Source organism: Petaurus breviceps, unplaced genomic scaffold, assembly GCF_028583685.1.
Source record: "Petaurus breviceps papuanus isolate PSGF00001 unplaced genomic scaffold, PetGlider_PUasm1.0 138, whole genome shotgun sequence".
NCBI classification, from domain to species: domain Eukaryota; kingdom Metazoa; phylum Chordata; class Mammalia; order Diprotodontia; family Petauridae; genus Petaurus; species Petaurus breviceps.
The window spans coordinates 7,227,955-7,240,650 of NW_027185694.1; the positions used below are offsets into that span (position 1 = coordinate 7,227,955).

The 12,696-nt window shown below is 37.7% G+C and overlaps 1 protein-coding gene across 5 annotated transcripts in view; it reads right to left on the bottom strand.

Annotated features, from left to right (window-relative positions):
* The window catches only part of LOC138175134 (transducin-like enhancer protein 4), a 155,806-nt gene that overhangs the window by 107,289 nt on the left and 35,821 nt on the right, over positions 1-12,696 (bottom strand). For all 5 annotated transcript variants that reach the window (XR_011171899.1, XM_069105508.1, XM_069105499.1 and 2 more), the window contains exon 5: positions 6,039-6,101. Coding sequence is in view for 4 of the 5 variants with exons in the window: in XM_069105508.1 (XP_068961609.1) it covers positions 6,039-6,101 (63 nt within the window). In the remaining variant the exon portion in view is untranslated. The remainder of the gene's footprint in view (positions 1-6,038; positions 6,102-12,696) is intronic.

Below are 12,696 nucleotides of genomic sequence, written 5' to 3' on the forward strand. Positions count from 1 at the left end.
CAGCTCAAGCCAGATTAATATGTAATTGGGAAACACTTAAATAAAAGTGAATAAAGCAAAGATAATATTATATTTTAAAACTAAGTCAATATGTGATCCACAGGGATCCCTGTGTACAATTTAGTGGCCCCTTTTCTATTTGAGTTTGATATCGGAAAGAAGCCAGGTTCTCCCAAAGAGAGATTACAGGAAGTTTCCGTTTTAGGCTCCCCAAAGAGGACAGCATAGAAAAGGGAAGGGTCCTTAACCTGGAATTTGTGAACTTTTAAAAAATACCTATTTTGATAGCCATATTTCAAGATAGTTGGTTTCTTTTGTAATCAATGCTATTTTATTCTTTATACTTAAAAACATTATTCTGAGAAGTTATCCATTAGCTTCTCCTGAATACCAAAGGGGTCCATGGCACAAAAGGAAGTCCTGGCAAGGAGCTTTGTTAGTACTGAGGCTCCTCTTTTGGCCTCCCAGTATACTCCCCATTGTTCTAAAATTATGTTGTGAAATAGCCTTTATGTTAAGATTTTGATAACCTTATGAATTCTTATTAGCAGTTATAGCAAAAACATAAAGTTTCAATAAACCACTCCCAAGAGGAGAAGCCCAAGTAGAACCAGGTACATGTACTCCTCAGGTAAAGAAGCAGCCGTATCTCTAACTATGGATATGTGGATATGATAAAGGTGCCCACGTTCTACCAGCATTTGAGTATTGTGTCAGCTGGACCACGGAATAATGGCAGATCCAACAAACAGCACAAGTTAACCGTTAATGGCACATTAGTCTAGAGTAAAGTCTCTCAATCTGGGATCTGTGAACTTTTTTTTATTATCTTGACAAATAATATTGCAACTCAATATAATGTGGTTTTTTTTTTGATCCTATGTATTTTATCTTATGCACTTAAAACATTATTCTGAGAAGGCATTCATAGGCTTCACTAGACTGCCAAAGGGTTCCATGATACAAAAAAAAAAAAAGGCTAAGACTCCCTGGTCTAGAGAAGGCACCCACAAAGCAATACTCTAGCCACTGTCTGTAATCCAAACAGCATAGAGGTAAGAAGAACAATAATAGGGATTAGGCCAGAAGCTGAGAGGTTCCAGTGATGTTAAGAGAAAGCAGACCTTTAAAGGCCTGAAACTACAGAGGTTGTATTGAGGTCCAAAAGGAATAAAGAATAATCTCTTATGTGTTTGAGGGTGGGGGGCAGGGAAGATGATTTATTTTTGTCTGGGGACAAGAAGAGAAAGGAAACTGAGTACCTTCCCCGCCATGCCTTAGCTAGTGGAGAGAGGATGAAATGAACTGACTTAAGTGAGCTGGGAGTAACAGAAGAAGTGAAATCCCTGTCTTGACCCAGAATTCCAGATGCCACACTGAGGTCTAGGAAAGCAGAATCTCTGATCACAGAGGACTTCTCTGGACAACCAATTATGCAGCCATGAAACTAGCCATGGAACAATATCCAAGAGCAAATCCAGGAGGCTTTTTGCAAGAAGGACCTCCAGGGAAGAGGCCAATGTTCTCTGTCTGACAGACCAGAATGAGGTTCCTCTATGACACTCTGCCCTGTGTGTCCTCTTACAGGGTTTCACAGCAAAAATGTCATTTCAGTATCTAAGCGTTTGATGTGCTACTATCAGCTAAGAGGGGAAGGGATTAGGTGAGAGAAACCTTCTTCTTTGTAAGAGATTTGAAGTGTGGGGATCCCGGTATGTAATAAGTAGTAAGAGCTTAGATATAGGCTGATTGGGCTCAATCTTTCTCTCCTTGGAGGGCAGGGCAGGGAAGCAACAAGATATCAGAGACAGGATTCAGCAGCGGCAGCTGAATATGGTTATTGAATGCACACAGTGCAGTCACATAGAACTCAAGATCTCGTATCAACCCAAAGGTGCTTTCTTCCTTCCATGTAATTGGAATATTTATACATGCATAAGAAATCTTTTGCCATGGCTTTAGGATACCTTTGGACATGTGCCAACTTTTCTTTGTCCATCTCTCAGTATAAAACAATGTTAACTCTGACCTTTTCAGACTATCTGGACTAAGCCTGAAGTTCTGGGTAGAGATGGTCTCTCCCAGAACTAGAATGCATATGGTTCCATCTTTCAGATTCAGAATGAAACTGAGACCCTAGGTGGTAGAGATACAAATGGGCATATATTTTCTTGTATCCTTTTGTATTTACCATAAGCCTGTCTGTTTACTATCAATAAGTAATGATATACAGTTAGACTGAGTATGTGGTTGTCTCTCTCTGTTCCCCGAAATCCTAGACTGGATCAGAGGAGTCTGGATGAGGCACCACTGAACAGAGAACCACACAGAAAAAAACCAGCAACCTGTTGCTTCTTATGACACCATAAACTCTCCCTCCTCTCCCCTCCCAAACAAAACAGTAACGGGCTGGGGAAGGAGAGGAAGGGATGGGGGTGGAGTGAATTTTAGAGAATTCTTTCATATCTTCGAGTTTTATTTTAAAATTAGTAAACATAAACTAAGGTAAGATGGACAAAACTAGATTTTTTTTTAAAACCCCTTCCTTAATAATATCTTAACAAGGATGTTTTAACCTGCAAGGTCTAGGATCAGGGATAGGGAACCTGTGGCCTTCTAGGTCCTTGGGTATGGCCTTTTGCCTGAGTCCAAGTTTCACAGAAAAAATCCTTTTGTTAAGGGGATTCGTTCTGTGAAGTTTGGATGCAGTTGAAAGGGCTGCACTTGAGTACCTAGAGGGCCATGTTTGGCCTCAAGGCCAAAGGTTCCCCACCCCTAGGTACTAGGGAGTAATGTGAAGTATACCTTTAAGAATCCCGAGAATCAAAATTCTCATGGACTGACAACTGAGAAAATCAAAAAGTTTTTTGGTACTCTAAAAGTCACTTACCTTAAAATATAAATAAATACAAATACACATACAGAGACAGACAGACACACACACACACATTTAGCAAACACTGCCTTTGCAAAACATCAACTCTGTCATAGCTGCTATAAGGGGAACATACCACAAACCTTAAAATGTAATATAAATATCAACTATGATTAAGATTGTCTAGAGAAATGTAATAAATGAGTATTATGCCTGTCATTACTATATATTCACAGCCACATACACGCACATAAAATGAAATGCTTTTGTTCTACAGTTACAAAATCTATTTTCCTAAAGTACAGTCAAGTGATTGAAAAGACATTTAGTTTACCCAATACTGCTTTTTTTTAAAGTCTAGGAGGAAAATATGACTAATTAATCCCTTATATTAAGCAGGAAATTATAGACAGAGCTATAATTATTTCTTCATATAGACATATGTATACATATACATACGTATATGGCAGGGCACAAAGAATTTTTGAAAATATACATTACCCAAAAAATATATACTTGGTTACTTAGTTCCTTCCTGTCAATGAACTCTGCAAAGAACATCACTGAGACTGAAGTATCCATGGGTTAATAAAGTTAGGAAATTTCAGGAAACTAATGCACATGTTTACAGGATGACAAAAGCTGGCTGGATTTCTTTTTTCAATAATATTGTTATTGGTTTAATTTCTAAATGAAAACATTTTCAATAATTTATAATGGTGCACCTGCCATTTGGCAGTTAAAAATATCACAGAGAGGCTGTGTTAAAAGATCAGATTAAGGGCCTTCAGCCCTGGCACGGAGTGAGGATAGCAGCCATGCAAGAGTGATTTTCCATGCCTCTGAAGAGACAGGAAATAGAATTCATCTTTCTCTAATAACCTGCCTCCTCCCCTCCTTCCAGATTATGGTCCATCTGGCCTCAGGGAAGAAGTGGGAGTATGATGCACACACAAAGCAGAAAAGGAGAAACAAGGTAGAAAATGTTCACGCACCAACAAAAGAAATACCCTGATTTGAGACAAGCAAAAGTGCGAATGAAAACATAGGTTAAAAAAAAAAAAGCAGGGATGGGGGAATCAAGTTGTTAAACCGATAGGTCATACATGAATCAAGCAATCTGCCTATAAGATTTCTAAGCACGCCGTGAGAAAACCGACAACTATTTTTTTAAAATGTACCACTCCTCACTACCCAAGCCTCAGCAAAACAGGAGGTCTCAGCACCTGCAGAGGCTGACTTCATCAGCCAATGAAGATCAGACCTGTTCTTCAGCCCCACCTAGGATTCTCTCTTACCTTCAGGGCCTCTTCATACAAACAGCCTCCATAATCAAACAGGCTGTAAACAACAGGCAGACTCACCACTACCATCCTCCTCTAACCCCCAAATGATTCTGGCCTGAAGCACCACAATTAGGGGGCAGGGAGGGAACCATCCAAATCATCAGTGCATGTGCAGCCATAAAGGAACAAGAAAAGAAACTGAAAACCAGCTCTGAGCAAAGGAATAAGCTAACTCTGTGGCCATGCAAGGGAATCCTGTAAAGCTTCAAGCCACATGACTCGTATCTGCAGAAGCACAGACCTGATTCCCTAGGGTTTTCACTTCTTTTTCTACCCTAGCCACACCTCAGCTGGTTCAGGCTCCTCCTACTTCCCTACCCCAAGGTAGAGGAGCACTTTACATGAGAGGCCTGGGTCAGGAAGGGTGCATGCAGCCAGGCGCTGTGTAAGCTTCCTCAAAGACACGCACATGCACCCCTCCACACTCCCATACAGCAGTGCAGCAGCTAATACAGTCACAAGCAAATCCTGAAGAGCTACCTGGGATATGCTTTCTGGTGGTTTTGTGACCACGTGTAAAAAGAAAGGACCCAGGATATCCTTTTCCATTTTTGATCCAGGCTGGGATCTGAACTCGGGCTCACAAATGGAGTTAAATCTGGATACAAGGTCACTCTTTGTCATGCTTCCTTATGAGAGGACATTGCACTTGTCCAAAGTTCAATTTTATAGTCCCCATCAATGGGTAATCTTCTTTATAGGCAATCCTGCCATAACATTCAGTCCTACACATTAAACAGTTAGGTACCTGTGTACACATGCCCCCTGCCTCATATTCAGAAGATATGCATGAACACACCTATGCACTGGCTGGGTGCTCACAGGACTTCTAGCAGGCAGAAGGATGAACAGTTCTCTTGAAAAATACTCTACAGAACAAGCAAAGGGTAGGAGAAGGTGGGGAGAAGACACCTTGGTGCATTCTTGGCCCATGACACAAAGCACTAAAGCTATTGATAGTGCCTAGAATGCTAACTTGACCAAATGAAGCGCTGAACAATGAGGAAACACAAATAATGCTAACTGCACTGCTACCCACACCTCACCTTCAGTCTCAAAACTACTCAAAAAGGGAAGGCAGGAAAAAAGGCCCTCACACACGTGGAGACAGACTTTTATCACACCCGACTACTGGCAACAAGACACCTTCATTACTGCTGCCCAACAGTGAATCCCACAGTAAGACATACCCTCAGATACCTCGGGCCTTCCAAAGGCTTCTGCAATGCACTGAAGTACCTGTCACACACACATAATTTTTAGGAGATGGATACTTTAGAAGTAAGCTCATAATGAAGTAATCTATGGATTTTCTCAAATAAATAAAAACAGTATTTTTAAAAAACTTGATGAAGTAATAATTCTTAAAGCAGCTAAAAGTGGTATTACTTTACTTACTATGCTAGGTGAAACATCTCCATTTGATATTCCTTCTGCTAACTTTTAATGCCCATTATCAAAAGTGTAGAAAAAACTCTGTCTTTCTGGTAATTTTTCAATCCACCCTATTAGATGCCATTTTGACAAACAGCCATGATTCTTAGCAACACTACATTGTACATGACAGCAAAACATTTTAACAATTGAATTTCGCTTAGCGCATTAGAACATTTTCCATTATATAAATGCATTTAAATTATATTCCCCTGAATTTTAATAAGGTAGTGGAGTTGGAATGAGAGCAGTACCTTAGAAAAATGAAATACAGGCACCAAGAAATTCATAAAGCCCAAAAATCAGCTTCCAGCCCCCTTTCTACAATACAGTACTACAGAAATGGCAACTTTAGAGCCAGGGCCTGCCATGAGCTGCCTTACCTCTTGGGACAGGAAGGGGATGACTTGGGCACAGATAGCATTCAGCCTCTTGACAATTTCTGCCTGCAGAGGAGAAGAGGGGAGGGGAAAAAAAACAGTTAGTTACAGACTGCCCAAATATTAACATGATAATATTAAGGCACAATTTACTGCGGAATGGGACTGTTACTGGGTGCTTTGTAAGGCAGGGAAGAGAAAATCCCAGACACAGGAGCCCTATTAATAGCATACAGAGGCAACAGTGCCATGTTAAGTACAGTGATTTATTAGAAAGTATTCATCTTGAAAAGTTAACCTTCAAGGATGCATACAGTACAACAGAGGATGTCATTTTTATTCCTGGAAATCAAAGTTTCCACAGGAAACTTGGGCCCAAGCCAACACTAATTTGGATTTTCACAGGACACTGAGTTTTTAGATAGTAAAGATATAGAACTTCCTCTCAATTTCTTATTTATTATGTTTCTATTTGTGGCCATTGCTTTCAAAAGCCTTCAAATATCATAAAGCTAAAGAAAGACTTTCTAAGATGATCTACTCCATCCACAGTCTACAGGAAAGGCAGTCTTAACTATCCCAAATCAGTAAACACTGTTTACTGTAAACACTTACTGGGCATTGTTAGGAAATAAGATGGTTTGGTTCATTTACAGTTGAACTAAGAATCATCACAATAACATAAAGAGAGAAACAATTTTCAGCAAAAATCATATATATGTAATACTAAAAGTCTATTAATGCTTACATAGATTCCTAATCCTACCAGCACAGGGAATGCTTCCATCAGGGCAGACTATAACTGCCCCAGCCATTCTTTTTCCATACCAGCTTCATCTATCCTTGAACATTCAGTAGGTAAGACTTTTCAGTGCCTTGGGATCATTGTTATAAAAATCAATTATCAAGGTACAATTTATTTATGGAAATTCTGGTTAACTGTGAGCTTCAACAGGCAAATTATGAGACAACTCAGAGTTAATGTAATAAAACTATAGAGTTCAGAATGCCTTAAACCAATTCAATGTAATGGCACTAAGAGACACTAAAAAGAAAAAGACACAGCACATTCTCTTTCAGAAAAGCTATACAGGACCTAATTTGCATTTTACCATGGTAGGCTACAGACATACTTCAGCTCACAATATATACATATGCATGGATTAGCATATGGTCTTATATTTTAACAGAAGGATTATAAGAAGGACCAGGCTGAAGTAAGGTGTTGAGAGGTAGAAAAAAAGCACAGCAATGACAACTCCTGAGGCATTCCTTAAAATAAATTCTGCCCAGGGTCAGTTCCTCATTATATGGGAGGACACAGTGCTCTTTTTCTTGCAAAGTCATTATCCAAATGACAGAGACACGCATACTTGGGCAATTTCGTTTTTCCTTCTTTCATCACCAACCTTTCTGACCTTGCAGCTAGGCAATCTTTTAAATGCCAGCACCTTAAAAACTTTGCCTACCAAGCAAGAACACAAACTCACCATGAAGATCCTAACACCATTCTAACCCTGTTTTCACGAAAGGATGTAGGAAAGGCACCAATGAATATAGATTCATTAGTGCCGCCAGGATGTAATTTAGTGGCTCTATAGAACACTTGTCAATCCACTAGGACTTTACAACCATCACCCAAAAGTTGCAATGGCATCACCAAAATGCTCTCCACATAGGTGAAATACATCATGATAGATATGGGGAGAAATTCCAGTGGTGGGCTAAGAAAATGAAGGGACATTTACCAAGCTAGTGAAAATGCCTCTCTAAGGCATTCAGTTGTTAAGTTTTTGTAGGGAGAGGTGGAAGGGGAGAGAGTAAAAAGATAATGAGACACTTTGGGGCAGACCAAACTGATGATTCTGATACTCAGAACCATCTGCCAGGCATATTTTCCTCATTATGTTGTTTACATAAATAAAATAGTCCCTTGCTAGGAGAGCTGAAAAATATGTGGGCACATAAGAAAATGGAGTTCTTTCATTTGCCTACACAATCCAGAGAATGAGCTCTATTCTAAGGAGGCTAACACTACAGAGATAGCTACTGCTAGAATACAAACTGATGAGAAAAAATTTATATCCCTAAATGGGAATTTACCTGTTTCAAGCCTATCCAAATGTTAGCCCCAAGGACTTCTCCCTCATTCTCCAAAGGGAAAAAAGGGCTTTTTTTTATTACTTCACATAAGCCCATACACACTACACATAATAGAAAATAGGGAAAATCTTTCCACCTTTTAGAATGTTTTCTTTTGTTTAAAGAATTTAATAATTTATTTTAGTTGCCACACCAATGGATTTTTATGGTGAGTCTAATTGGCAGCAGGAGGGGGAAAAGTGTGATTTCATAAAATTAAGCAGGCAATTCTTCACTTTGAAAGCTAAAGTTGCCTCGGAAACAGCACTGCTTCCACGGTCATCTAATTTTGCCTCTTTTGTCCCACAGGACCAAGCTTTAGGGAGGCATCATTTATTTACAGGCCTTTCCACTGGGCTTCAGTTATCGGCCAATAATACTGTGGACACACACTTCTAATGGCCTATGTTTTGAAACTGAGTCTAATCTAATGGCGCAGGGCCCAAACTCCTTTTCCAGCATAGCCATTAAAGGATGTAGGTTATTGCTGTTGTCACCATTGATATTTGTCATTGTAATGTAATTAGGGCCCTAAAATGATGCATTACAGCCCTTGGCACAGCTTCTATTAAAATCTTTTCTTCTGCTCACTGAACTGCGACCTGCTTTCTGATGAATAACAGACAGACAGCTTTAGGGTGAGGAGCAGATTCATCAAAGAAGTATTTTTCAGCTTTGGAAATAAAAATAAAAAGGCAACCTAAGAGGAAAAGCACAAGGGGGTGGGAGGGGAGATCCACAATACACATTTGAATTTCATCTGACCACTTGAAATTCTGATTGCGTCTGATGAATCTTGCTTAGACAATATATTCCCAGCCTTCAAATCACATGGTTAATCAGGGTTCTAATCTGCTATCCATCAGCCTATGCTAGCACTGTAACTTCCAATCAAATTTATAGGTGATATGGGTCATGCATCCCTGAGCTAGTACATTCACGGGTATCCCATTTAAATGGGCCCACATTCTGAAATGATGCTGTTAGGGTTACTGGATGTTATAATAGTATTCAATGTTTTATGAAAGCTCCTGATAAACAGCTGCTAAATTATTGCTTTTGGATATAGCATGATGTTCCAAAGTAGCATTAATGGTCCAATAAAAGGGTGATTGCTCATGCCAAAATACAAAAAGGATAGTTTTCGCTGCCATAGTTTGTCAAATATGTTAAATCCTGACAGTTCTATTATTTCCCTCCCAATATACCAAAGATACTTGTTTAGAAATAAAATACACTCAGTTTCTTCGCCTTCCACTCAGCACCATCCTACTTTTTGCCACCCTTCCTTTCCATTCCTCTCTTCCTTTTACTATTCCCATTTAAAAGGAAAAAAAAAAAAAATCACAAAAAAATTGGACAAGAACTTTCAAAAACAGGCAATTTCAGAGAAACATTCTGTTTTAATTGAACACTAAACACTGTGTGCCTGTGAACACCAAAGGTACTGTCCCAAAGAAGTGATGGAGGAGTAGACTGGACAATATGACCTGTTATAAATTTAAAAGGTAAATGATGAGGAATAAAATTTATTTTCTTTTTACCTCTCTGTCTCAAATTATAAAAAGATCTACTTGTTACATTTACAGTCTTGGGAAGATGGTTATTACGCATTTGACCAACAATCAAATCACTGTCAAAAAAATAACACCTGTTTATAATTTAATACCTTCTAAAACAATTCTTGTCACAAAAATGAACAAAAGTAGCTATTTAGGCAAATCAACTGTATTACTGAGCATAAGCTTGATTTTTAAAATGTCCCTCCAACCACAAATGATTCTAAAACGTATAAAAGTTTAAATTCAGTTTTGCTTACCACACTCTCACTTCTTTATAAATAAGTTATTCAGGTTACAAAATATTTGCTGTTAAAGAACTGCTACAGGGGGCTTTGGTCTGTCACACAAATGGAAACAAAACTACTATGTATGTAATAGAGTAGATATAAAATAAAGTAATAAAACATTATTGGGAAATTCATTTCAGCAGTCAAAAAGGAAATATATACATATGCAAATACAATTTCAGAAAAAAGTTCTCAAAGAACATTTATTTCAGAGTTAATTTCTTTGATATAAGTATAACCACTGCCAAAAAAAGATTAATCTAGTTTATAAGGTATATAAACTAAGTATATAAACCGCACAATATCAAAATAAGCATTTCAAATATTGGGGAGGGGGTATGAAAAAGCTTGTGACAGCACAGTGTGAAATAAATGAATCATTATTTCATAGTGAACTAATTAACACACAAAAATTGCAATATATGTTTTAGTTCAATCATGAAATAATTTATTTGGAACAGCTCATTACGGAATTTCAAAAGTATAACCAATGAATGCATTGATTGCTGACACCTAGATTTAAGTATTTTGGGAAAATAATGAAAACTCCTGTGTGGCCTATTCATAAGGCAGTCTAGAGGTTAAGAATTATTCTCTCACTGGACTAATGTCAGTCTTATCTATATGTTCAGTACAACTCAACTTTACAGAAGATCCATAAATGTTTTGAACCAGTGTTAAGCATGATTCTTCCATAAAGTAAAAGAGTGAGGAAGGTTCAAATTACAAACAGACAATACAAGCGTCTCCAGTGAAATGTAATAGTAACTCTGATGCTTCCAATTTGCTCATTTATTTCGTTTAAATGGTCACTTTGCAAAGCATATTGTACAGAACTTGATATAAGATAAAATGAAGTAATAACATTTTCAGAATCAATTTATTCATGTACTCATTAGCTTTTTAGATTGCAAGTGTCAACTACTGGGACTTTTAAAAAAAATTCTCTTTCCTAACAAAATACCACCTCCAAGTTGGTCAATTAAAATTAAAATAATGGCTTTAGACATGAAATTATTTAAAAATATGACAACAAATGGGAAAGGGAGAAACCGTCAGACATAAAATCTGAAAGCTTGTTCACCTTTTTGATATGCTTCAGAATAATGCTACTCACTCTAATTAAAAACAGTGAACACAATATGGAAAAGGAACTACATATGGTATTTAGAGCAAAGACAGGTCACATTGTAAAGCTAATTTCTGATATGTTTATTCAATGCAGTGCCAGCTATTTAGCTTTATTACTAAACTCTTCAATTAGGCTTCTAAAATGCAGCACACACAGGCATATCCCCTATTTAATCTTTAGATAAATATCTAAACCAAAAGACTTGCCAGGTTTGGGAGGGTCAGTCTTCATTATGATTACCTCCTCCCCTGACAAAGAGTTTAACTGTGATTATGGCACCCACCCCGGATGGGAACATCGTAAGCACTGTCACTCAACTTTCTTTTTAAAACACATATTTATGGTACTTTTACTGCAGGGTAAGTGTGCCATAGAGTACACAGTGTTCAGTTAATTGGATACATTAAAGAACTCCATTCATTGATTCTAACACTTTATATTTTACTTTTGGTGAAGCTTTTGACTTGAGAAGGGGTTGCTGTGGGGAATGACACAAAGTGATAAAAATCAAAATTATTTCTCTCACCTGAAGATACTCATGACATCACTGTACTTTATGAAACTCATTTCAATTTGTTTCCAAAAGAGGATGTTTTGTTTTACTAAAATTTTCTATAAAAGTTTTTAAATGTGTATCACCCTCCCATCTCTGAAGCTTTTTTTAATAAATCCCTTTGAAAGAAGTTGTTGCTTAGATCCATACCTAGTATCCTAAATACATCTTCTGTACTGTAGTTATTATGTTTAAAAACTGCTCCAAATGTTAAGAATGATTGAGAATAATGTGTTATCAAGGTTGAGAATGACGAGCCTTATGCCAGACTTCCAATTACTTGTACAAGGTCAAATCATTTCAGTCCCAAAGTCTAATAAACATTGTAACCCATGTTATCAAATTGTACTCTGTTTCGCTTGTAGGGTGGGGGTGGAGGTTGGAGAGAAGGAGGAGGAATGAGAAAGGGATGGCAGCAAGTGGAAAGAAAGAAAATTACTTCTTTGGTAGGCTTAGCCTTCCTTCCTAGAGGTAGGGTTGGGCAGTGAACCTTATTTGTTAAAAGCATGGAAAGACTCTTGCAAATATTCATTTTCAAGTTCTTAGTTTTATCAACTGAGTTTTCAAAGCAACACCCCCACACACAACTTCAAGTTGGGCATTTTTTCAATTCAAACATTTATTGGATGCTTAAAAAGTTAACTAAGGCCCTACTCCTGCATGCTGGTATTCAAGTTTATACTGTTTAATGCTGTTTTAAAATTAAGTTTTAGATGTGAGTTTTTAAGATCACTTGCACTTGAGATCAGAGCCCAACCCAAAAAGGGCTGAATTTCCTTACATTACTACCATATTTAACATAGAAGTCTAACCTTATAACTTATTTTGATTCTTCCAAATGATCACAGTTATGGGATTGGTAGAAAATAATTTAAGAGCAAAACAAGCAAGGGGTCTTCTTTCCTTAAAAACACTGTCTCACCTTAATTTTTTTTCCTTTCCATGAAAGGAAATGTAAGCAAAGCTATCCTTTACTTCTTAATTT